This window comes from Dromiciops gliroides, chromosome 2 (assembly GCF_019393635.1).
Source record: "Dromiciops gliroides isolate mDroGli1 chromosome 2, mDroGli1.pri, whole genome shotgun sequence".
In the NCBI taxonomy this organism is placed as follows: domain Eukaryota; kingdom Metazoa; phylum Chordata; class Mammalia; order Microbiotheria; family Microbiotheriidae; genus Dromiciops; species Dromiciops gliroides.
The window spans coordinates 418,675,764-418,703,536 of NC_057862.1; the positions used below are offsets into that span (position 1 = coordinate 418,675,764).

At 36.4% G+C, this 27,773-nt stretch overlaps 1 protein-coding gene across 3 annotated transcripts in view; it reads left to right on the forward strand.

Annotated features, from left to right (window-relative positions):
- The window catches only part of LSM14A (LSM14A mRNA processing body assembly factor), a 73,830-nt gene that overhangs the window by 31,837 nt on the left and 14,220 nt on the right, over positions 1–27,773 (forward strand). For 2 of the 3 annotated variants that reach the window (XM_043988857.1, XM_043988856.1), the window contains exons 2-6: positions 15,384–15,547; positions 17,862–17,991; positions 24,180–24,302; positions 27,171–27,347; positions 27,643–27,708. In XM_043988857.1, the coding sequence (XP_043844792.1) occupies positions 15,384–15,547; positions 17,862–17,991; positions 24,180–24,302; positions 27,171–27,347; positions 27,643–27,708 (660 nt within the window). The remainder of the gene's footprint in view (positions 1–15,383; positions 15,548–17,861; positions 17,992–24,179; positions 24,303–27,170; positions 27,348–27,642; positions 27,709–27,773) is intronic. The other variant, XM_043988858.1, reaches the window with a different exon arrangement.

Consider the following 27,773-nt stretch of genomic DNA (forward strand, 5'->3'; position numbering starts at 1 on the left):
ACTAACCAACACTGGGGGCAGCTAGGTGGCGCAGTGGATAAAGCACTGGCCCTGGATTCAAGAGGACCTGAGTTCAAATCCAACATCAGGCACTTGGCACTTACTAGCTGTGTGACCCTGGGCAAGTCACTTAACCTTCATTGCCCTGCCCCCCCCCCCCAAAAAAAGGAACTAACCAACGCATTGAAAAAGTATAACATTATATACTGTGTGATACACCCGCAAATAAGAGAGCAGAGTACATTCTCATAACTTTTCTTTGGAGCCAAGCTTAGTCATAATTTCACAGCATTCATTTTAAATTTTTTGTTGTTATTGTCCTTTTCATTTGCATTATTATTGTCACTATGTAAAATGTGCTCTTGGTTTATGTATCTCACTTTGCATTAGTTTATCTAAGTCTTCCCAATCTTCTCTGGACTCATATTCATCATTTCTTACAAAGCTTTAATATTTCATTATTTCCCTCTACCACCTTCACTCAGTAGCCTCTTCTCTTTTGAAGTTCATTTAATCCATATTTTTCACCCAGTCAGGAATCTGGTAACTAAAATCGACCCATCCCAGGACATTCTGCCTCCTTCCTCAATGAGTTCAGTACCTGACTTACAGTCTTTTTCTACCCAAACTCCTGCCCTCAGACTAAGGAACTTGCATTCATACTCAAGTATCCAGACTTCCCAGTTCCTCAGTCCACTCAGTTTCCAAGATCTCCTCCTTCACATTACCTTAGCTATAGTCAGAGAAGGTCAGACACTTAATCTTGTTTCTGCCTACAACTGTTAATTTCCATGTTCATGAACTCCATATTGTCTAACCACAGTTTATCTGCCCTGTTAACTTCCATCTAGTCTTTTGTCCTTTTCATCTTCTTTCCCAAGCCCTCATCATTCCACTAGTAACACTTACCTTACCCATCATAGTTTGGTAAATCAGTTCAATTCTATACTCGAGTTCCTTGCCCCTTGGTCCTATCTCCAATTATGTCTTACCAACTCATATCTTTCCCTGCCCTCCAACCTTGGATTTCTCCCACCATCCATCTCCTTTGCTCCTAATCTTGTGATTCTCAACTGAACTGGAGAAAGTCATAAAAACATGCAGATAAGGGTCTGTTACAAATTTATCACATAATCTCAAGAGGGCCATTACTGCAACATGGCCTTTCTTTTGAACCTTCCTAATTGATTCACTCTCCTATTCACAACAGTGGCTATTCCAGACCTTTTCATTTCTTCTCTTCTCATACAACATTCACTTGCTTTTTCCTATTGCCTCACCTAAGAGCCTTTCCTCACACTTCACCAAACAAATTGAGACTGTTGTTCCAAGAGAGCTCATCTAATCATATTGTTCAGAATTTTCCCCATTATCTTTTCCTTTACTACTGTTTCATTAAGAGATGGCCCCCTTCTTCACAGTGCAAATCCTTCCACATGCGTCCTTGATCCCATTCCATTCTGTATTCTCAAAAAGATTGTATGCTCTATCATTGCCAGTCTCTCACTAATCTCTCTATATCTGCCATGTCCTGTCCATTCTACAATGTTTTTCACATCCGTCCCCTTCTCTCATTTTACACAGCTACTACACAAGTCCTCATAACCTCTTGCCTGGTCTGTTGCACCTTGTAATTGGTCTCTGTGCCTCATGTCTCTCCCAGCTCCAATCTGTCCTCCATTCATCTGCCAATGCACATTTCCAAATACACAAGTCTGACCTTGTCACTCCCTATTCAGTCAACTCCAATGGTTTCCTGTTGCTTGCAGGATCAAATATGAAAACCTGTTTGGTTTTTAAAGTACTTCACAGCTGGGCCCCTTCCTACCTTTCCTGTATTCTTATTCTTTGGTCTGCTTCACATACTCTTTGATCCAGTGACACTGGCCTTATTGTTCCTCACACACTTCACTAGTTTCCCAACTCTGACTTTTCACTGGCTGTCCACCTCAGAATACTATTCCTAATGACTTCCCTCCAAGAAAAAGCTCCCATCTAGTCTGAATAATATCTTGTGTGTACATATTCATTGCATGTTTTCTCATACTTCATTAAAATGTGAGCTCCTTGATGTCAGGGACAGTGTTGTTGTCTTTCTTTGTATCTTTAGCGCTTATATAGCACAATGTCTGGCATATAAGTCTTAATAAGTGCTTGTTAACTAATAGCCATTTACCTCAACTTGTTTAGCCATTTTCTAATTGATGGGCACCTACTTTGTTTCTAGTTATTTCCTACAAAAAGTGCTGCTATAAATAGTTTGTCCTTCAAAGAAACATTTTTATAATAAATATTTTGTTCCAGGATTGCACAGAGTATTCAAACAGCTTGGAGGATTCACTGTCAGTGCTGGGAATTTCAGCATTGAGCATAGGACTAGATAACCTCTAAGATACCTTATAGCTTTAAATTCTCCCAAAGGTTAAGAATTAAATACAGTTATAAAGCTTGGGTTTGGCAAACTCTCATTCTCATTTTCAGTATATTCCAAAGGGTTCATACAGTAGGGTAAGCATTTTTTTTTTCTTACAAGGCCCACTGACCTATGGTATAGGGAGATCAATCAATCAATCAAGAGCCAAAATTTGTAAAAAGTATTGTTTTTGTTTTTGCAGGGCAATGAGGGTTACACAGCTAGTAAGTGTCGAGTATCTGAGGCTGGATTTGAACTCAGGTCCTCCTGAATCCAGGGCCTGTGTTTTATCCACTGCTCTACCTAGCTGCCCCTAAAAATTATTTTTTAAATTGAAGAAATAGAAAGCATTCATCTTACCTGCTTTTTAAATTAAGACAAGTCATGTTTAACAAACTCTTTAAAATACACTTATTCATGTTTGCAGTCAATTAAAGGAAATAGACAGGGGGAAAAAGTAAGGAAGAAACAAGGCAACAAGGGGAAGAGAACAAAAGGTGCAAGGAGAAATAGACTTTTAATAAAAAAATATGATGTTTGAAAGTTATTACAGAGATATTTGGGGTTTTATTAAGAATTTCTTAAACTGGGGCAGCTAGGTGGTGCAGTGGATAGAGCACTGGCCCTGGATTCAGGAGGACCTGAGTTCAAATGCGGCCTTAGACACTTGAGCTTACCAGCTGTGTGACCCTGGGCAAGTCACTTAACCCCAATTGCCTCCCAAAAAAAGAGAGAAGAATTTCTTTTTTTTTTTTTTATGTATAAGGTATTTTATTTTTTCCGTTACATGTAAAGATAGTTCTCAACTTTTGTTTATACAAGCTTTACAACTTCAGATTTTTCTCCCTCCCTCCCCTCCCTCCCCCCTCCCCTAGACAGCAGGTAATCTGATATAGGTTATACCTATATATCTCTATACATATATATATATATATATATATATATACACACACATATATATACACATAATAACATTAATCCTATTTCTGCATTAATCCTGTTACAAGAGAAAAAATCAGAGCAGTGATGCAAAACCTCAAAATAGAAAAAAAAAAAAAAACAACAGCACCCAAAACAAAAGAAATAGTATGGTTCAATCAGCATCTATACTCCACAGTTCTTTTTTTTTTTTTTTCTTGGATTTGGAGATCCTCTTCTATCATGAGTTCCCTGGAACTCTTCTGTACCATTGCATTGGTGAGAAGAATATAGTCCATCACAGTAGGTCAAAAACACTCAATGTTGATGATACTGTGTACAATGTTCTTCTGGTTCTGCTCATCTCACTCATCATCAGCTCACGCAAGACCCTCCAGGTTTCTCTGAACTCCTCCTGCTCATCATTTCTTACAGCACAATAGTATTCCATTGTATTCATATACCACAACTTGTCCAGCCATTCCCCAATTGATGGGCACCCCCTCAACTTCCAATTCCTTGCTACCACGTAAAGAGCAGCATAAATATTTTTGTACACGTGGGTCCCTTTCCCCCTTCCATGATTTCTTTGGGCAAAAGACCTAAAAGTGGAATTGCTGGATCAAAGGGTATGCACAGCTTTATCGCCCTTTGGGCATAATTCCAAATTGCTCTCCAGAATGGTTGGATCAGCTCACAGCTCCACCACCAATGCATTAGTGTTCCAATTTTCCCACAGCCTCTCCAACATTTATTATCTTCCTTTTTTGTCATTTTAGCCAATTTGATAGGTGTCAGGTGGTACCTCAGAGTTGTTTTAATTTGCAGAGAGAAGAATTTCTTAAAGCCTAGGGGTTCTTTATAATGGGTGAAATCAATCAAAGGAATGAAAATTACCTTCCTATCTCCCTTTCTGCTAATTGATTCATCAATTTAAGAAAAAATTAATGGCCATATACAATGCACTGTGCCGGGTTTAGAGGGTAGAAAGGAAGATAAAAGTAAATTAAGAGGGGCATCTAGGTGGCACAGTGGATAGAGCACTGATCCTGGAGTCAGGAGAACCTGAGTTCAAATTCAGCCTCAGACACTAATTAGCTGTGTGACCCTGGGCAAGTCACTTACCCCTGATTACACACACACACACACACACACACACACACACACACACACACACACACACACACGATCATCTCTACTATCAGAGTTTGCTAACTAGTAAGAAGAATAAAACTATACACAAATGAAGAAAAGACTTCATTCTCTTACCCAAGAATGAGAGAAGAGAGGTCTCAAAACTTGGAAAGATAAAGTTTGGTCATGGAATTCCATAGACTTGAAGCCCAGAGGACTTCAAGTAAGACTGGGGGGTGGGGGTAGGGGGACGACGTAGAAAACTACTTGGCTTCACAGCCAATTGACATTAGCTGGGGAAACCTGCCACTATTATTTTTGCCCTTTTAAGAATAGTAGTAATAGTAATAATAATTAGAGGTATTGATAATTTACAAAACACTTGATTCATTATCTCATTTGAGCCTCACAGCATCCAGTAAGACAGGTGCTTCAGGTAGTTTTATCCCTATTTTACACTGAGAAAACTGAGACTAAGAAATGATGATTTATGTAGGGCCACAAAGCTAATGAGAATCAGTGGTGGGATTTGATGGGCTTAGAGTCCCAGTCTTTCTGACTCTAAAGACATCATTCTTATCTCTAAGATTCTAATATCACCATATTTTTTCTCATTCAACTTGCTTATCTAGCCTGGGCAAAAAATGGTGGAGCACATCAGCTCATCCCTATCAAATTCCTCTTTGGAAAGAGCAAATCTTTTCTGTTTAGGGGGAAAGCCTGGTCTTTTTTTGAGTTTAGAGTTTGGTTTTATTGAAAACTTATTATCTCCCCTCTCACTCACTTGGCTATATGTTTTATGTATAGTAGAGACATAACCATTTTTTTTAAAATAAACATTTGAAGACCCCATTTAACATGACTTATTTGATAAATTCATCTGACCCTCTAGAGCCAAAGCAGATTTGTTGAGCACAGCATCATCTTAACTTAAGCTGATCCCTTGTCAGTGAGGTAATAAGGATTGTATTGGAAGGGGTGAGTTTCTGCCCTGTGTTTTTAGGGGTTTTTTTTCTTCTGTCTCTTTAAAATATGTTTTATTTGTTTATTTTTGGTGTCTTTTTGTCTTCATTTCAAATTCTTTCCCTCCAGCCCCTCCCCCAGCCATTGAGAAGGCAAGCAATATACCAATTTTACACGTGAAAGCATGCAAAATATTTCCATATTTGCCATGTCACACACAAAAAAGTGAGAAAATTATACTTCAGTTTGCACTCCGAGTTCATCAGTGTTCTCTGGAAGTGGATAATATTTTTCATCACGAGTCCTTTGGAATTGTCTTAATCATGGTAGCAAAGCCTTTTACTGTTGATCATTACATTATTGCACTTACTGTGTACAGTGATCTGGTTTTGCTCACTTTACTTTGCATCAATTCATATAGGTCTTCCCAAGTTTTTCTGAAAGCATCCTACTCATCATTTTCTTATAGCACAGTAGTATTCAGTCACAGTTATACAACTTGTTCAGCCATTCTCCAGTTAATAGACAGCTGCTTAATTTCCAATTCTTTGCAGCCACAAAGAGCTACTATGAATATTTTTCTTAAAGCAGGTCCTTTTCCTTTTCCTTAGATCTCTTTGGAATACAAACCTAGTAGTAGTATTGCTGTGTCAAGAGGTATTCACAGTTTTATAGCCCTTTTGAGCATGGTTCCAAATTGTTCTCCTGAATAGTTAGTACCTTTTTTCCTACATCCCCTCCAGCATTTGTCATTTCTGATAGGTGTGTGTGGTGATAGCTATGTTTTAATTTGCATTTTTCTAACCCATAGTAATTTAGAGCAATTTTTTTCATGTACCTACAGATAGCTTTGCGTTGTTTATATCCTTTAGCTATTAATTAGGGATTAGCCCCTATTTTTAGAAATTTGACTCAGTTCTCTATTACTTGAGAAATGAGGCCTTTATCAGACAAACTGCCTTTAAAATTTTTTGATATTCATTGTATATAATACCTTTTAGCAAAATGTAGTTTCGCAGTTTATCTATTTTAATTAGGCCTGCTTTTACTTTTGCTTTTGTCTGAGATCATGATTGCTATCCCTGCCTTTTTTACTTCAGCTGAAACATTAGATTCTACTCTAGCCCCATATTTAAACTCTGTGTGTCTTTCTGTTTCAAGCATGTCTCATATAACATTGTTGGATTCTGATTTCTAATCCATTTTGCTACTCACTTCTGTTTTAGGGGTAAGCTCATCCTATTCACATTCAGTTATGATTACTGTGTATTTCCCTCCATCCTATTTTCTTCTGTTTATCCTGTCCCTCCTCAAAAGTCTGTTTTGCTTCTGACCACTGCCTCTCTTAATTTGCCTTCCCTTTTATCACAAACTGTTCTACCCCCTTCTCCATCTATTTCCCTGTTGGGTAAGAAAAATTTTTATACTTAAATGAGAGTGTGTGTGTGTGTGTGTGTGTGTGTGTGTGTGCGCGCGCGCACCTATATTTTCCCCTCTCTTTGAACCAATTCTAGTGAGAGTGAGGTTCAAGCATTGCCCACCATCCCCCATTTTACCCGACATTATAAAAACTCTTCCTTGGGCTCTCTTGAGTCTTGAATATCAGATTTTCTATTCAGTTCTGATTATTTCACCAGCAATACTTGAACATTCTCTATTTCATTAAATATCCATTTCCTCCCCTAAAAGCAGGAAAAAGAAACACAGAAACAGAGAACATAGGTACATAATACTACTTAGACATATGGGCCTTCAATAGGGAAGGCTTGAGCCTCTCTTCTTATATTACTGTCTCTCTTCTCTCCACCGGAATGCAGGAAGAAAGGAGTTAGACCAAGAGAACTGGTCCTGGTGAACTAGTACCTTTTGAATGCACCCCAGTTTTGGCTCTACTATCAAAGGCTTATTTTCACAACATGGTTAACAGAATGGAACCACATATCAAATTGTGCATGCTCCATATTTCTCTAAGGAACTTCCATTCTCCATCATGGTGACTCCATAAACAGGCTCTCCAGTCTCTTCTATGTGACGGATTATATCAGCCAAACTTGCTGATATATCTGTTCAACAGCCACCTATTAGATTTTTTTCCCCATTTAAAAAAATTATCATCCTTAGAAAATTGTCCAGGGTGTGTTTTGAATACATTGTCAGTGTCTACAATCCAGAAGAGCCCTCTGGGGTCCCAATGACGCATAAGCATTGCCCTTTCAGTTGCCTCTCCAGTGCCATACAGTAAAGTCTCAAAACAATTAATATGACACAGTCTAATACAGTCCTCCATGTACATGCAAAAACCACTGTTTTCCCAAATACAAAATTATGCAGATACAACAAATAATTATGAAAGGTTATTGCTTGTTTAATACTAAACAAGGCCTACCTTAGGGTTTGAAATTACTTTCTCCAACTCAAATGCAATTAAAAAAAAGAAGAAGAAGAAAATCAGCTTCTTACCTCAAAAGGAAACCTGGTATTTATAGAGCTTCCCAGACTATGTGGCTCTCTCCCTAAAGAGATTTAGGGCCTGGATTTGACTAGAAGTCATCACCCTCACCCTCGTCAAAGCATCCCAGTTTGGCTTGGTGCCTACAAACTGGATCTGAGTCTCAGGGGCCTGGTGCACTTTACCCTCTCCCTCTTCCACTAGCCCCATACATACAGTCACCTACCCCTCGATTTACATAATGGGTTCAATTACTGAGTAACTCTAAAGAAGAAATTGAAGCCTTTCATCTCAGAAGAACTGAGTTCCTACAACTCCAGAGCATGTGGGTCTTTCCACAGAAAGGACCAACTGTCCTGGGTGAAAAACTCTTATGATTCCAGTTACTTGGGGTCTGGTCAAAGTTTTCTAAGTGTCATCTGTAAAATGAGCTGAAGAAGGAAATGCCAAACCACTCTAGTATCTATGCCAAGAAAACCTCAAATGGAGTCCTGAAGAACTGGGCATGATTGAAAAACAACTGAAATTCTGAATCCACTAAAGAAGAATTGGCAATTGTTTCCTTCTTTTAGGTTGTAATTATATTGGGATGGGGGGGAGGAGAATACTGGCTAATTTTCTATATGGGGCACTCCAAAATTTCTATACAGGACCCCCAAAATTTTCTTCAGTGGATCCCTGCCACAGCAAGGATACTTCTGGAATTTTAAACTCATTCAATAACAGGACAAGTAGGCTCTGATCAAATGAGTCTTGAATGAGGGCAAGTTTCCCAAGAAAGAGGATTAAACACTAAGTCTAATCGACTTACTTGAGGTTTCTAGACAAGCAAGCAAACCTTACCCTTTGGATTTAGAGGGCATGTCATAATAAGGCAAGCAATCGAGGTTTATTTAAAATGCAAGCCCAAAAAAAAGACATTTTTTTCTCCTAAGCACCAGCGTTCAATGATGCCAGGTCCATATTTCTTATCTCATTGTAAATACTTATACAAGAGTTGATCATCTTGAAAGGAATTGAATTGCATGAGGCATACAGAGCACAAATTTTTTTCATACAATTACAAAAACAGAAGGGAGAGGGCCACCAATTTTTCTTTAGCAGTTACAGAATTTGCCATTTTTTCAGTTGTATCCAACACTTAATGACTCCATTTGGGGTTTTCACAACACAGGTACTGGAGTGGTTTTCCATTTCCTTCTCCAGCTCATTTTGTTATTGTTCTTGTTATTTTGGTTTGGTTTTTTGGTTTGGGGTTTTTGTTTTGTTTTAGCAGGACAATGTGGGTTAAGTGACTTGCCCAGGGTCACATAGCTAGTAAGTGTCTAGGTTCGGATTTGAACTCAGGTGTTCCTGAATCCAGGGCCCATGTTTTATCCACTGCACCACCTAGCTGCCCCCTCCAACTTATAGATGAGGAAACTGAGACAAACAGGGTTAAGTGATTTGCACAGTTTCAGGAAAATTTCAAAGTCCGACAGAGGAAAAGAAATAGCAAAGTCTCCAAGCCATAGAACATAGGTTTATTGGAAGAGGGCCTATCTTACAATAAAGCTGGTCAGTCAGGGGTTGTACCTGAAAGACCCTGAGTTACAAAATCAATGGGTTTTTATACCCCTGCAGAGCTTGAATGCTTATATACCATACTAATTAAAAGTATCTAAAATTAAAGCATCTTCTTAGGAAATATTGAAATTGCCTACGTGGCAAATGTCAGCATTTTCCAATACTCTTATCAGTCTTCTTGTGGCAGCAGGGTCATAATTCAACTGCATGGCCCCCTTGTGTCAAGCATAACACTCAGGGTTTCTAAAATATAGTATTGCTGACTATTGTATCTTCTGATATTACTTAATGCTTAACATTGGAAAGTATCATCTGACATTATTAAGTAGTAAGAAGAGAGACTTAATCTACTAATAGAATTAAAATAAGATATCTACATATAATCACAATTTTTCAGTTAATATGCTGAATGTTATCATAATTAAATCACTTTAAATCTCTTATAACTAAGGGATAGCAAAAATCTCACTCACACCAGGGTCACATGGCTAGTAATTGTCAAGATTTGAATTCAGGGAGATGAGTCTTGATCATCCAGAGTTCTGACTCTAAGTCTGGCACTCTAATCCCACTGTGCCACCTAACTACCCAGATTCAAAATAAGTCCTGGGTGGAGAACCCAATAGTCCCTGCAAATTCAAAGGACCAAGTTTTATACTGGACAAATCCCCACATGTAGCAATCACTCTCTGGCCTTACTCTCCCCTCTGCCTTCCCCCCCATGATTCTAGGGGAACTCATGAAGGGATGCTTTTTCTTTTTTTTGTTTGTTTTTTGTTTTTTATGTTTAGTGGACAATGGGGTTTAAGTGATTTGCCCAGGGTCACACAGCTAGTAAGTGTCAAGTGTCTGAGGCCGAATTGGAACTCAGGTCCTCCTGAATCCAGAGCTGGTGCTTTATCCACTGCGCCACCTAGTTGTCCCCGGCATCCTTTTTCTAATGCTCTCAGTAGACTCAGACTAAACTTAGTGTCTACATAGCATTGGTCCCACCAAGTTCACATCTAAATGCAGTTTTGCCTATTGGATGAGTCTCTAGATAGTTTAGCTGTAGTTGGGCTGGGTCTCAGAAGCATGCCTCACCATGATGCTGGACTGGTTGGCCAAACAACCTGGTATGGACTCCCCTTCCACTTCCTTAGAGCTCATTGAGACAGGAAGGAGTTAGATCAAGAACTTGCAGATAGCTTTTTAGGAGCTAGAATCCTCCAGCTTATTCTCTTTTCTCTATCCTTGATTGCCTTTTCCTTAATTGATGCCAGGAAAAAGCCATTTTGTTGCTTCTAATCATATCACATATAGAACCAGAGTGCGTGTTTAGGGGAGGGGGGGTTTCAGACAAGTTTTAATCTTCCAGAGTTGTTGTGAGGATCAGATGAGATATTTGTAAAAGTGCTTTCCACATCTTAAAATGCTATGTAATTATTAGCTGTTATTATCATTCATTATTTATTGAACATTTGCTTTGTGCCAGGCATTGTGCTAGGCACTAAGGATACATTGAAAGGTAAAAATATGGTCTGTGAACTCAAGAAGTTCACATTATAATAGGAGAGACACAGCAAATAAATGACTAGATATATAGAAGATATATACAGAGTAGAGGTTAGGTAATCTCAGAGGGTAAGACTAAAGAAACTTGGAAAACTTTTTATGCATGAAGTTGAATTTGAGCTAAGATTTGAAGGAAGCTGAGAAAAGGCAGAGGGGAGAAGAGAGTATTCCATGCATGGGAGACAGCCAATGCAATTGGATTGTCTTCAGTGAACTAGGAAATGGGCCCCTGTAGCTGGATCATTGTAGAGTGTATGGAGGGGAAGTAAAGACTTTTTTTTTTTAAACTGGAAAGATAGAAGGAGACTAGGTTAAGAAGATCTGTATATGCCAAAAAGAAAACTTTATATTTGACTCTGGAGATAATAGAGACACGCCAGAGTTTATTAAGTAGGGAGATGAGATGGTCAGACCCATACTTTAGGAAAGTCACTTTGACAGATATGGGGAAGGTGGATTAATAAATAGATTTAGCTATTTAAAGTGAAACTTTTCTGTTCATATGTGTATTTTTCCAATCATACTTTATAGAATCAAATTATTTTATTTTTATTAATCAGGTACTTTGGGAAAGAGATATTTGGGCTGTGAAATGCAAATGAGGATTCCTTTTGCACTTTACACTGTGAAGAAAAGACAGAATAAAGCTATTGAAAGAGACAACAAACCAATCAAATATCAGGTGAAATAAAGCACTGAACTTGGAACCTAGGGACCTGATTTTAAATCCCATTTCTGCCATTATCTATGCCAAGGCTTCTTAAACGTTTTTTACTTGTCATTCCTTTTCGTCCAAGAAATGTTTATGTGACCCCCAGTTATATAGGCATATAAAATAGGTGTTCATAACCTTTTACTGTTGCCAAAATTTTCATAACCCCGACATTTTTACTTGATCCCATATGGGGTTGCAACCCACAGTTTAAGAAGCTAGAATCTATGTGACCTTGTTTACTTAACTTAAATAGGCCTTAATTTCCTCATCTATCAAATGAGGCACTGGCCTACAAAGTTCTTTCCAGCTATAAATACTATACAAAATACTCCTATAAATAATTATTTAGAGGGGTGGCTAGGTGGCCTAGTGGATAGAGCACTGGCCCTGGAGTCAGGAGTACCTGGGTTCAAATCCGGCCTCAGACACTTGACACTTACTAGCTGTGTGACCCTGGGCAAGTCACTTAACCCCCATTGCCCGTAAAAAAAATAAATAAATAAAATAAAAATAATTATTTAGTACCAACTATGTGCTAGGCACTGAGTATAAGAAGAGGAGGTCATTGGTTTGAGTTATTGCTTGAAGTTCATTTGCACTATAAGTTTTATTTAGCTCTGTTACTCTTTGAAAAACTCACACCTCTTCTACTACTCTAATCCTTAAATCTTCCCCCTACTCTAGAATCAGGCATCCCGAACAGCCTTAGTTGTGAGTAGCTATTTTTGAGCATCAGAGATGGTCAGAACAATATTACTATTTAGTCATGGGAAAACCAAGCAGATTTGATCCATTAAAGTAGAGTTTCTCTAGTCCTATTACACAGCATCAAAGTATTAACTAAGGACAATCAGAAGACCTTGAAGTAGAAAATTGTGGTACAAAAATGAAGAAAAGAGTCAGTAGTAGACTTATAGCTTAGCACTGGGACATCTACCTCATAGTCCAAAGAGAGAGAGAAAAAAAAAACAACAGACAGAATAAAGAGATTAAGGAAGGTGGTAGGAAGAGAAAAGAGACAGAGAACTAAGAAAGAAAAAGAGCTAAAAGGTCAGCTAGGCAGTGGATAAAGCACCAGCCCTGGATTCAGGAGAACCTGAGTTCAAATCAGGCCTCAGACACTTGACACTTACTAGCTGTGTGGCCCTGGGCAAGTCACTTAACCCTCATTGCCCCACAGAACAAAAAAGAAGAAAAAAGAGCTAAAGCCAACCATAGAATTAGTGTTAATTGTACCTAGCTGTGCTTTATCCTCAGCTTACATATTAGGAATCATGTCCATTTCAGAAATACAGCACTTTCCCCTTCTAAACTTTGTTAAATGTTAGCCATTTGTATCTTCTTCAACTGTTGTCTTTTACTCTAGCAACCTGTGAAACTGAGGAATTGGAGGCCAATTGGGTATAAGAGAATGAGCACTGGTTCTGGAGTCAAATCCAGAGCTGACTTCAAATCCCACCTCTGCTTATTATCAGTGTGACCCTAGAGAAATTATTTAACTTCCTTGGGCCTCAGTTTCCTCATCTATAAACAAGGAGGTTATTTTTGATGCCTTCTTAAGATCCCTTCCAACTGCAGAGTCATCTGTGATGCTGATTGTTTTGGCATAGGAAAAAAAAATCAATCAACCTTATTATAAATATAGAATCAAGAAATGTAATTTTTCAAACCCTTACTTTCAAATTCTCTCCTTGGATTTAACAATTGGCTCAGACTGATAAGAAAAACTTAAATGAAATACATTACTCCAATAGAATTTAAATATTCTTAATTATTAGGAGGGAATTGTCTGTTACAGGATGATCATTTCTTATTAATATCTTTCTACAATCTGAAATCCTAATCACAAATCCTGAAGAATAGAAAAGCTCTATGTTTGTTTTGCCCAGATTTGCATGAAAGACATTTCTGCATTACAATTTCAGGGATTTTTTTCGGGCAGCTAACTAAACATTCTCTTTAAAAGTTAAATAAATAAATATGTGAAGGCAGTTTCCCCCTGCTTTTTCTTGAATTTGCAAAGACTAAGATCATTTTACTGCTTTTATAGAAACTGGACTTTTGCTTTTAAAAAACAGCTCTTGAAATGGAAAGCAGATCTGCTGATAGAAGGTGAAAGAAAGCCTGTTGTTTGGCTCAAGTAATTTTTTTCCCTCAGTTGTGTAAAATGTGTATAGTAAATACAAGATAACTAGCAAAAAGGCTTTTTGTTTGGAATCTACATCACCATATGCCCCATATATTTCATATTCTCTCTTTCTCTTTCACCCTCTCTCTCCCTGCCCCCAATATATCAGGAAAATGGAGAATATAAGACAAATTATTTATCACTTAAAATTTTCTTTTTGTTCTAAGCTATCCTTATTTTCTAAATGATTATTAGGTAGTGCAGATATGTAGTTATCTTGCAAGTCCTGAGTGTGTTCTCCACAATGAAACCATAGCATGGGAATGTATCCTTAATTTTTATCTCATTTTTATAAATTGATAACCATTGTGTACTTTGATATCTATCATGTGGTTTGGGGAATACAGTTTTCCTTTTTTTTGTTTGTTACTTTGTTTTGGGGGGAGGGACAGGGCAATGAGGGTTAAGTGATTTGCCATAGGTCACATAGCCAGTAAGTGTCAAGTGTCTGAGGCTGAATTTGAACTCAGGTCCTCCTGACTCCAGGGGTAGTGCTCTATCTACTGTGCCAGGTAGCTGCTCCAGTGTAAAATCTTTAATGGAAAAAAAGGTTGTTTATTATGAACTGGTGGGGTAGGGATTAGGGAATGCTTTCTGAATTAGTCTTGAAGCAGTGTAAAGGATGAATTGGAAGGGTGTAAAGAGTATTGATTATTTCATTATTGTAGGCAGCTTCCTTCAAACCATAAAATGGTAATGCAAATAGAAAGGGGTGGGGCGGGGAGATAGATATGAGACACAGCTGTGACACTTTGACTGAAATAATGAATCTATAGTTACAGAGTGCTAACTAAAACAATTCCCATCTGCTGTATGCTTGGCATTATAAGACCACCTCCATTTAATTCAGTATGGCATTTTTTTCTTTGAGGTGGGGTGTAGATCTGTGATATCACTGACAAAGAGATCTCCCACTGTGGAAATGCCCTTTGGTACATGCAGATCTGCAACTCTTCTGTCTTGTCCCTGGGCTACTGAGAGTAACTTGTCCATGATCACATAGCCATTTACTCAAGGCAGGACTTTCAAAGTCTTTTAATTCTAAGGTCAGCTCTTTGGTCACTATACCATTTATCTCTTAAGTTTTCATATTTTGAACTGTTACGTAGATAGTCATTTCTGTCAAGCTCTTTAAATTTTTAAGAGAACTACATTTTTCTTGTGATCTTACCCAAAGATGATGTTTTATTTCAGGTCATAAACATAATAAAGTTCAACTATGTTCAACTTGTAAAAGCTCCTTGCTAGTAAGGATTGTTTCATTCTTTGTATTTGTATCCTCATTATCTGGCACAACTTCTGCTGAGCACTTAAAAAATTGTTGATTGATTGGAGGACCTAGAACTTGAAAAATAGGCCTAGTATTAGGAACTCATTTTCCTAATTTTGCTACCATTTCCATAACAGGTGAACAGCTATATGCAATTCTGGTGATTAAATGTAAGCTAAATTACATCTTATATTTGTTTTCTTCTCTTGCCAGTTCGTTCCTTTGGTACAGAAGACAGACCAACAGATCGACCAATACCACCTCGTGATGAAGTTTTTGAATACATTATCTTCCGTGGTAGTGACATTAAAGACCTCACCGTTTGTGAACCACCAAAACCACAGTGCTCTTTGCCTCAGGACCCAGCTATTGTTCAGGTAAGACTTGTGACAGTTAAACAGTTAATGATTCATACTGGTGTATAGTTAGTACCTTTGAAATCAGAGGATATTTTAAAGTTAATGGAGTTTTATTTTTAAGTATATACTATAAATTAAGATTAGTGTGGATATTAAATAAAATTATGTAAGGTAATGAAAAAAATCTAGTCCTGGTAAGTTATAATATGTTTATAAAACATCATAAAACATGAAAGTACTTAAGCATACCAAAAATAACACATTTACAATTGTGATGTTTAAAATCTAAATTGTGGTCGCCTTAAATCAGAAGCTTCAGCTCCAGTCTAGCCTAGAGTTCCAGCCTGGTTGGGTTCTTCCTGAAGTCCTCCTCCACGAGCCTGCTTTAATCCAGAACTCCCTTCCAAGCTGTTTGTGGAAGCTTTTTTATAGATCTGGAACAGAGGTGGTCCTTACACACTGCTTCAAGGTGATTGGTTGGCGTCATCCAAATCCATTGTCTTTGAAGGTGTTCTCAAACTGAGTTAACAGTCTAGTTTCTGAGAACAATACCTTCTTAAGGGATAGCCAGGTGTGATTACAATCCAATTAACTTGAAGTAGGGCTTACTTAGCAGTCAATCACTCTCACTTGATTCAATCAGTATAGATTAATCTCCAAGTGGGTCTTTGAGTATCTGCTAAATCCCATTATTTCATCACACAATATAGTTTTTCTCTTCATATGGCCTTACTATAAGTAAGGGGACTCCATTTTAAAATTAGTAACTTTCTCAAACTAAGAACTCAAAGAATTAAGGCTTTTTAAACATATCCTTTATTTTACTGATCCAAAAGTCACATATGTTAAATCTAAATTATCACAAGTTCTAAATGAATACATAATTTATTTTACATTTACATTCTATATGATTGCAAACTAAAAGTTAACCAGAAATATATAAAAAGTTGCTGACATAACACAGCAGCAGAACCAGTTACTTAAACAAGATATTCACTTAGCATAAAAAAGATATTTTGCATCTATCTCTGCAATGCATAACTTTTTTTGTCTTTTAAAATTCACCATTCTATACTATGAACTAACATTTGCCTACTCTATTTGTCATCAGTTTGATAATTTTGCATGATTTATAATAGAAAATCTTTAAGTGGTGGCAAAACATTGGAGACCTGGACACTACATGCTGGAAAATAATAAAATACTTTTATTTAAAAAAAAAAAAGTTCTTTGGGGGTTTTTCCTACCCATTCAGTCATTTTCAAGTGAGAAGAAAATTGCTATAGTTTTAAGAGTCTTATTCTTTTAGGGATATACTGATACTACCACATGAACTGAAGAACATCTCACAAAATAAATGCCTTTACAGGGAAACCATTGCTTAATGGGGAAAGGAAAGGGATGTCCTACTAGAGCTATCCACCATTTCCCCTCAGTAAAACCTATTTGCTCATGCCATCTTTTGTGTATATATTGACCTATAATTTTTTTTTTTGCTTAATCTTATTTAGTGAGGGAATAATCAACCAAGTTGATGTATTATAATTTCATCTTTCAAGAACAAACATTTATTAAATACTTGTTATGTGCCAGGCACTGTGCTAATCTTTCATAATAAAAAGAAATGTAAAATGGTCCCTGCCCTTAAGGAGTTTATATTCTAATGGGGGAGAAAATATTAACTTGCTACCTAAAAGTCTTAATCCTGGATTCGTTAGTGTCTGTCAGCAGTAGGCATACTATAAATAAAGTATGTGAAAATGCTAACTCATTCTTGAATTTTTGTTATGAAATGTTAAAAGTGTTAAGTTCAAGCTCATAATAAGTTTTAATTGCATAATATATTTTGGGGTGGGATACTAAAGAGGTTGACTCAGAAACCCTTTTTCTTTTCAGTAAGATTATTGAAAATCTTGACCTTTGTTGTCTAATTCAGTATAATAAGAATTTAAATTTATCTTTCATCTAATCCCCTAATAGAGGTGCCAGTGCTCTAAAGTAGGTCATTCTAAGGTACAGAAATTTTGCATAAGGTACCTAACTCGATTAAATACTTTTTCCTTAATTCATCGCCCTACAAAGTAGGTATTATTCTACTCACTCAGAATGGATGTTGTTGCACAAAACATCTTTGTAAATCACAGGTGTACCATTTCTGAAATGAGAAAATTGCTTAAGGGTTCACCATTTTTATGTTAAATGTGTATTCTGGCCTTTTTATTGCATTATTAAAATTTTAACAGTTGCCCTTTTTTTTTCATTTTAGAAAACAATTTTCCTTTCTAACAGTGCTAATTATGAAATAAAAGAATAACCTTTTTTTTTTCTTCAGTCTTCACTAGGATCATCTACTTCTTCATTCCAGTCAGTGGGTTCCTATGGTCCTTTTGGTAGGATGCCAGCATATAGTCAGTTCAGCCCAAGTCCATTAGTCGGGCAGCAGTTTGGTGCTGTTGGTGTTGGTATGTGGTGTGTTTTTTGTTTTTGTTTTGTTTTCTTTCCTGTGAAGATTTTTAAAAATACAATTAATTAGATATTTCGTTTTAAATCCACTTTCAGAAACCATTCTCATGCTTGCTTATGTTTATATGTTTTCTTTCCCATCCATTCTTGATACAACAATTATGAAATCATTTAAACCACATTGTACATGATTTCTAAGAGATATTTTATTTTACTTTACATACGTAATAATTTTACTGAAATTAGCTATTTTTTCCTATTCTTATATCAGATATATCTAAACCTCTAAATCTTATTAAATGACTAGAGATTTCTAAACTGTGTAAACCTTAGTACAATTATATAACTTTTATACCCCAGTTCCAGATTTATTTGAGCATCTCTTAAACAGAAAGAAGGTATGGTGACTTGAATATTTTATTTAGGCACTTTTTTGTTTCATGATAACACAGAACAGTTCGACTTGCAGTATAAACTTATGTTATTTTGGAACTCTTGACTTCATAGGAAAATTGAAAAACGTAAATCATTAATAATAATTGGCTCATTGCAAAGCAATGCTAGTCTTCTGATAGTCTTTTTTCCCCCAAAGAATCTTACTTAACATAATTTATTTACATTTTGTTTCGTTTCAAAATAAGACCATAACAATAAAATGGTACCACATGTGCAAACGAGATAGAAAACAAGACTTTTGATTTTCATCCTTTCAACTATATTTTAAGTCAAATTTTATATAAGGGGCAAAAAATTTAGTCTACTAGTTCTAAAGGTTTAACTACCAAAATAGTTTGCATATTTATTTTATACTAGTTTACATTTAGAGAATCCTTTCCCCTGATTTTGCCTTGTTTAAACATTTTATTATGCTTAAATGTGACAGGAAAGAAGGGTTAAATTTTATTTTTTTATTTTTGCTGTTTTAATTTTGGTAGATGAACAAGAATGGTGGCAGGTTATTATCATCCTGTGAAATATTAGGTAACAGATTATATGTTCTGAGAGCAAAGAACTATAAAAAGTCTCAGTTGTTAAATAAGGAGGAGAAAAAACATAGCTTTCTCTGGACTCATGATAGCAGCACTCTTTTTGGAAAGCAAGGTAGGAACTAACTGAAATACTCTTTAATACTGATTGTATTACTCAAATTGGCTAAGCCAGGTTATAAGCCTGGACTCACTTTTTATTTTTGTTCCTTCATGACCCTAGTTTTTTTGTATGAGGCAGAGAACCAGTTAGCCAGGACTGTATATCTATAGAGTTACTATAATAAAAGAAACATTTTCTAATTCTTTAGTTTCATAGGTTATTCTCATAGCTTCAGAATTAAACTGCAGGGACTGTTTTCCAACTTGTCATTGCCTAGTTTGGGACATTTTATTTAAGTTAAAGGACCATTTTGCAGAATAAAAATGGAAAGGAAGGAAGGAATTTTTTTTAAATGTCAGCTATTATTTCCCTAGACATTCCTGTGACAATCACAAGCTAGATATCCAGACATATCCTTAGTAATTTGACTGTCATTACTAAACTGAAAGGATGTTAAAATCACTTTTTCCTTTTTTAAGGATAATGCTATGGAAACACATGTGAGAACTGAATAAGTTCATCCTTGGAATTGAAAATAATATATTTTTTTTTTCTATCTTGTGTTTTTTGTTTGTTTTTTTTTGTTTTTGTGGGGCAGTGAGGGTTAAGTCACTTGCCCAGGGTCACACAGCTAGTGTCAAGTGTCTGAGGCCTGATTTGAACTCATGTCCTCCTGAATCCAGGGCCGGTGTTTTATCCACTGTGCCACCTAGCTGCCCCATAATTTTTTTTTTTAATTGCAGGAAGTTTTTAAACTTTATATGCTCCTTAGGCCTGACAGTTTTCTGAATCTTCTGCATTCCTCACTCAGTGATATGTGTGTACAAGTTGAAGCAATACATTAAAGAGAATTTTCAACACTAAGTAACAAGTTTATGTATTTTGACATTGAGGGCTCTTTGTTTTTAAATTATTTGTAGATTTTTTTTCATATCAGTCAAGGTCGAGTGCTCAGTATGTACCAGGCTTTATGCTAATAAGCACTGGGAATATAGAGAAAGATAACAGTTCCTGCCATGTAAGACCTTATATTCCAATAAATGAGATAATATGCAAGTAACTCTATATATACAGGATATAGAGAAAGAGAGAAAAGATGTTAGGACATATCCAAGGGAAAGCATTAGCAATAGGGGACCCAGGAAAGGCCTCCTTCAGAAAGTAAGGTTTGAACTGAGTCTTGAAGGAAGCCAGCAAAGCCAGGATGCAAAGGTGAAGAAGGTGAGCATTCCAGGTACCAGCCAATGAAAATGCATAAAGTTGAGACATCCAGTGTTGTATTTAAGAAAAGCAAGTAGTATGCCTTGTGTGGAGAATAATGAAGTGTAAGACTAGAAGGGAAGTAGTCTGGTTGTGAAGGGCTTTAAATGCCAAACAAATAGGATTTTATATTTGATCCTGGAGGGAATAGTAGCCACCAGAATTTGAGTGTGGGCCTGACATAATCAGACCTGTGCTTTAGGAAAATCACTATGGCAACTAAGGGAAGGAAGGAGACTAATTAGAAGGCTATTAAAATAATCCAGGTAAGAAATAAAGGCATCTACTAGGGAATTTGGCTGTATGAGTGAAGAGAAAGGGACACGTATGAGAAATGCTGTGAATGTAGAAAAAAATAAGATTTGATAGGGAGTTGGATAAGTTGGTTGAATGTGAGTAAAAAGTTGAGGATGACACCAAAGTTTCAAGCCTGGGTGACTGGGAGATTGTTGGTACACTCAATAGTAATAGGGAAATTGGGATCAAGGAGAGTTTTGGGGGAAAGATAATGAATGAATCATTTGTTTTGAATATGTTGAGTTTGAGGACATCCAATTCAAAATATCTAAAAGACATTTGGTATTTCAGGACTGGAGTTCAGGAGAGAGCGTGTGCGGGTGTGTGTGCGTGCATGTACACACACACACACACACACACACACACACACACACACACACGGATGCATGGAACAACAGAGACAGAGATAGCATCTGTGTAGAGATAGAGCCCTAGAGGGACACCTAGGGTCAGTGTATGTGTCCTAGATGAAGATCCTGCAAAGCATGAGGAGAACTAGGAAAGAGCAGCGTCAAAAAGTTCTAGAGAGATGATAGTCTCCAAGAGAAGAGTAGTCAATAGTAGTGAAAGCAGCAGAGTTCAAGGAAGATAAGAGCTGATAAAAAAGACATTAAATTTGACAATTAAAAGATCTTTTCTAACTGTAGAGAGACCTCAGAAGCAAGATTGCTGAGATTTTAGAAGAAAGTGAGAGGAAAGGCAGAGTTTAACCAAGAAGAAGAGGAAATAGAATGATAGGCAGCAGAGATGTTTGCTAGGAACAATCAAAGGTTGTGAATAGGAATAGGAATAATAACCCAAATTTACTTGAAAATAACCACTTGACATTGTTATACAGTTACATAATATGAGATAAATATTTACAGAATAATGTGCAATGCAAAGAACAATGGACATTAGGAGAGCTGGGTTCTAATTGTCATGTTAATAACTCTCCATGTCATAAACAAGTCAGTAAATGACTACGCTTCCTTTCCTATTAAAAAAGAGAAATTTAGATGACACAATGTCTCTTTGGAGATATAAAATTCTGTACTTTGCATTTCAAATTTTTCTATGTACTAGATTAATACCATGACTTAGTATATTTATGAATTTTTATTGGACATTATCTTCCTAAAATAATTTGCTAATATAATATGGTAATATTATTTTACTTAAATCTGGTCATATTTAGGATTGAATCCTAGTCCTAATTTCTGTGGCAAGGACAAACTAATTTGTCATGTGAATTTTCCAAGACCATTCAGTAATTCACTCAGTTCATTTATCTCTTCAGTTTTAACCAGGTCTCAAGCTGAAATGGGAAAGATGTGTTTCTGTTATCATACTCTTACCTCTTTGTTTAGTACAGGCCTGTGCAATAGTAAGCATTTAATAAATACTTAAAGTAATAATATTGTCATCATTGGTTTTTATTGTATTATTTTTAGCTTTTTCTTTCACTTCTCATCTTTGAATTCCTCATTAAATGTAAGATCTGTAATTACTTGAAACTATATTTCAGATTTTTTTGTCTGTAGAAGAAAATTGAAGCTCCAAATATATCAATTATGGATTAGTCTTTTTTCATGGAACTAAGATTGCTCCCTTACATAAATTGTGAAAATAAACAAACAAATGAATAAATGACCCTATTACAAGTGAAACAGACATCTTAAGAAGTATTTATTCCATTCACAATTGTTGCACTAGAACTTCTGGCTGGTTTACTTATAAAAGTAAAAAATGTTAGTGTGAACTAACTAGCCCTATGAGTTGGAGCCTTCTCAGAGTCCAGTCAAAATGGTTATCTTGTATAAGAGTAAAAGTACATTGACTAATTGGTAACGACCCTGCAGTTCAAATTTACATTTTGCATGCTTTTAACCCATTTAATCCGTCAAATTAAATTTAGAGAAAGGGAAAATTATCATTTCTAATAACAAAGGGTGAATTGGGGAACAGCTAGGTGACATGGTAGATAAAGCAACAACCCTGGATTCAGGAGGACCTGAGTTCAAATTCGGCCTCAGACACTTGACACTAACTAGCTGTGTGACCCTGGGCAAATCACTTAACCCTCATTGCCCTGCAAAAAAATCAAAGGGTGAATTGGTGTTTCCTAGTTATACCAGAAAAAAAAATTAAAGGGAAACAGATTTTGACAGATTTCTCAGAGAAAATCAATATGCTACCTTCAAAGGGTGGTGGTTTTCTATCACTGGAAATGTTCAAGTAAAAAATTGATGACTGCTTATTGGTTGTGGTGTAGTAAGGACTCCTTTATAATAGAAGAAGTTGGACAAGATAACGTTATAGGTCTCTCCCAGTATTATTCTATGATTAAATTATAGCTGCTAAAATTTATATAACACTTAAAGGTGGGGGCAGCTAGATAGCACAGTGGATAAAGCACCGGCCCTGGATTCAGGAATACCTGAGTTCAAATCCGGCCTCAGACACTTGACACTTACTAGCTGTGTGACTATGGGCAAGTCACTTAACTCCCATTGCCCTGCAAAAACAAAACACTTAAAGGTTTGCAAAGCACTTTATATACTTTATCTCATTTGATCCTTATAACAGCCTTCTGATGTGTGTGCTGTTTTTGGTCCCCATTTTACAGATGAGAATTTGGGTCTATAAAGGTTAGTGTCACAGAGCTAGTAGTTGTCAGAGGTGAGTTTCAAATCTAGAACTTTTTGATCATCATACCTAGTACAGTATAATAGGTATGCCAACTTACATATAGACATCTTGAAATGAATGGACTCCTTGTATTTATTCATTTCAATAAAAAATTTTTTAGCACCTTATATGTGGATAGCATTGTAGGATAAAGGTGGTAGAAAAGGCAACGTAAGGCACCACTCCTTTCCTTTAGTAGTTTATAATCTAGTTTAAGAGCCAAGACATAGAAAAGTTCAATAATGATGAAGTGCCATTATAAGTTTAAACACCAAAATGAATGATACAATCAGTGCTATAGAAATTGAGAGAAGTAAAATATTAGCATGACTTGCCAGAGATCCACTGTGAATCTATCTCTAAGACTCCCTATTATTCAAGGCCCCAGAACTACCTACCAAAGTCTCAACACAGACCCTTAGAACATTGTAATAACTGAGGGACAGCATTCATCTCAGAAATTTTCATGTAGAACATTGGTACACAGATTCGTTTAGGTACATATCAAATCCTTATCTAAATAATTACATCAGTAGTGTTTATATTTAATAAACTTATTCTGGGGGGCTTCCCCTTAGTCACTGGCTCTTATTACTTTATTTTGGCCCTTCCCTATCCTCATGATACCCCACCCCCAACACACATTTACACACAGCAAAACAACCCTTTGTCAACTTAATCTCAGCTATTTTTCCAGAAAAGCCAGAAGTGGAAATACTATCTAAATTCTTTTCATAGTAATGGGCATTGATTTTTCCAAATATTTGCACAAAAGAATCATCCTGTAAACTTGAATTGAACAGTTATATAAAAATGGGAAGATTGCTACTAAATTACCCTTAAAAGATGTTTGCTTTGCTCCCTCTTTTAGCTGGTAGCTCCCTGACATCTTTTGGGACAGAAACAACAGCCAGTGCTGCCTTATCACAGAGCAGTGCAGTCGGGTCTGCCTTTACACAGGATTCAAGGTCTTCAAAAACACAGCCATCTCAAGGTATTCTTCTTTATTCCACAAGTGTCTTTTCTTTCTTTTTTAATCTGCAGTGGTTTTTTGCCTTTCTCTGAGAGGTAGGAACCTCTACTTCTAAAATTAAATTTTTCCCATGATTTCAGTACCCAGATTTTGTAACGTGATGAAAATTCTGGATATCCTGAAACATGCCCTATTGAATTTTGCAAAAGCTTTCAGAAGTAGAAATAACTATTCTAATTTTTACAGTACTCAGAAAATGGAAAGAAAAGGAAGCATGAGGTCCCTGATACTGTAAAATTTACTAGATTATTTTACAACACAAGAATCTTAATTTACAGTTTATCAGATTTTTCATAGAAAGAGGAAATATCACTAATGAACGCTGACTTTTATTTACCTCCTTAAGCATACTTAATTAATGTGACCCTACATCACATTTAATTTTTTTGGACCTAAGTTTCCATTCTTTCCCTTTATAGCCCTAAATCTGTAATCAATTGGTAAATAATAATTCCATTGTTGTTTATCATACTGCTTCCTCACAGTTCCTAGAAAAGTACCTTGTATATGTAGGCACTAATATATAATTATTGATTCTCTCTAGCCCTTTAAAAATGGGCATTTTTCCTAGCATATATTTAGTCCTTAAATACTATTTACGGAGGGCAGCTAGGTGGTGCAGTGGATAAAGCACTGGCCTTGGATTCAGGAGGACCTGAGTTCAAATCCGGCCTCAGACACTTGACACTTAACTAGCTGTGTGACCCTAGGCAAGTCACTTAACCATCTCATTGCCCCATCAAAAAAACAAACAAACAAACAAAAATACTATTTACTGTGTACTGAACTTAATGTTCATATTTTATTTTGTAATCCTCCATTACTACCATGCTTTATAATCTGCAGAAAGTATCTTAACATTTTTTGTCTCATTTTCATCCTTTTTATTATGGATTCAGCAAGTGTTTATTCCCTATTATCATGAAAGTATTGATGATTAGCTTTAAAACTAAAATCTGGGGGCAGCTAGGTTGTGCAGTGGATAGAACAGTGGCCCTGGAGTCAGGAGTACCTGAGTTCAAATCCAGCCTCAGACACTTAACACTTACTAGCTGTGTGACCCTGGACAAGTCACTTAACCCCAATTGCCTCATTAAAAAAACAAAACAAACAAAAAACCAACTAAAATCTGTAAATTAAACATGTTGACCTCAGAGAAAGGCACCATATGAATATGATTATAAAATACTGCTTTAAAAATTATTTAAGATATGACAACTCAAGGCAAGAAAAATGAAACTATGGTCTTATTTCCCATTTGGTAATTTTAGAATAGTTGTAATCAATATCATCCATACAAAATCGAATTTTTTCAAAATGGTATCACTGTGGAAGTTGAACTGTTTTAACTATTGAATACAAGTTCTTAAAGCCAGGTAGTTTCAGCTTGACAGCCATCAACGTAAGTGCTTTTAAAGTAAGCCTACTTATTGAATGAAAAGAAGGGTGCAAGTGAATATTCAGCCTATTTTTCCCTTTCATTTTCTGTTAACTGTGAAAAAAGAAATGAAAGCAACTAACAAAGTAGCCTTTTTGGTAGAAGTAGCCTGTGTGTTGTGCTCTGTTACAGATCTCGAATTTCATTGACTTGTGGACTTATAGTGAAGGCATTTTTTTTTAAGCTTTTTAGGTTATTAATTCTTAGTACCATTACACTCCAGCTTGTGGTTCTTTCATACTTTATTGCAATATCCCTTTTTATTAAGGGAAAAGCACTTGATACAAAAGTTTAAAAGTTACTGAAAGTCCTTAAAAGTAGGGGAAATGGGGCAACTAGGTGGTGCAGTGGATAGAGCACCGGCCCTGGATTCAGGAGGACCTGAGTTCAAATCCGACCTCAGACACTTGACACTTACTAGCTGTGTGACCCTGGGCAAGTCACTTAACCCCAGTTGCCTCACCAAAAAAAAAAAAGTAGGAAAAACATTAAGTCCATCTGTAACCATAGCCCCATCACAGTAGTTATATATTAAAGTTATGTTTCAATGAGTTTTTAGTTAGCTTTCCACAAGGGTTTTATGGTTATTAAAATTAAAATGTACTTTCAGAGTTGAAGGTTTTACTTTTCTAGACCCCACATTTGTGTACACTCTTTACTCAAACATCTTTTTAAAGCTTGCCTCAACAAAAATAGGTGAATTGACAGTCAGATTTTGATTTGGGATTGTGGTGAAACATTTTATGTTGATTTTTAATGAACATATATAAGTATCAGTATTGACATCATTCAGGACATTTGGGGGTGGAGGAAATGTAATATGGAAGGAAGAGAACTGGATTTGGAGTCTGGATTTAAATCCAGCTCTTCCATTTACTCTATTAAAATGACCTTGGGCAAGTCATGTGACCTTTCTGGGCCTCAGTTTTTTTGTATGTAAAATAAGGGGGTGGGCTAGACAACCTCATGGTCCTTTCCTGCTATAAATTTATGGGTTTATGGTTGTGTGAGACTTAACTGATAAGAATTCCATTCCAGCCAAAGAAAGGAACTTTTATTAGGCGGTACTATTCCTCATTTTATAAGTCTTAAGTTTTAAACAGTTCTAAAAGACTGTGTAAAACAGTTATTTTTCCAGGTCAGATTTTTACGTAATGTGAAGTCATCCTCACTTGAAATGCACTAATATTCGACAGCTGACCAGTTTTCAGTTTTGGTCTGAGTAAGGCATAACACCCCACCCAACCCTTTCTATAAAAAGAATAATAATATCTCCCTTCGGTCTGGATTAGTGGAGCTGAGAATGCAAATATTTTTCTTTTAGGGTCTGGATTAATTAATTTGAAATCCACAAGGGTAGGGTAGTTTCTTATCTTTTGGTTACATTTTAGGTCGTTCAAGCCCTCAGTTAGACCCTTTGAGAAAAAGCCCAACCATGGAACAAGCAGTACAGACCGCCTCGGCCCACTTACCTGCTCCAGCACCTGTTGGGAGAAGGAGCCCTGTATCAGCCAGACCTTTGCCATCTACCAGCCAAAAAGCAATAGAGAATCAAGAGCACAGGCGAGGTAGAACTTTAGATGTTTATTCCTTTAATTGACTGACCAAACATTTTCCATTAGCCCTCTTTTCATCCAAGGGATTTGTTTTCTGAGTGATCTTAGCAAACTTAAACGTGAACTTTATAATGTTCAGTCTGTCCAGAAAAAACCCTTAAAGTGGGTGGGGGAAATGGAAGATCAATATGAGCATGACCATGATATGAGGGTTTTTTTTTTTCATATTCCTATTCACAAACCAAAGCTTTCAGCTATTTATCATCTAACGGTTGATTTGTTTATCTGCATATTTTTTGTTCTGTAGCTGAAGCACACAAAATTTCCAGACCAGAAAATGAACAAATCAGAAATGAAAACAAGAGACAAGCAGGTAAGTTAAACAGAGCCAACTCTCACTGCCATTATTAAAGGTCATAGAAATTAGAGTAGGATGGG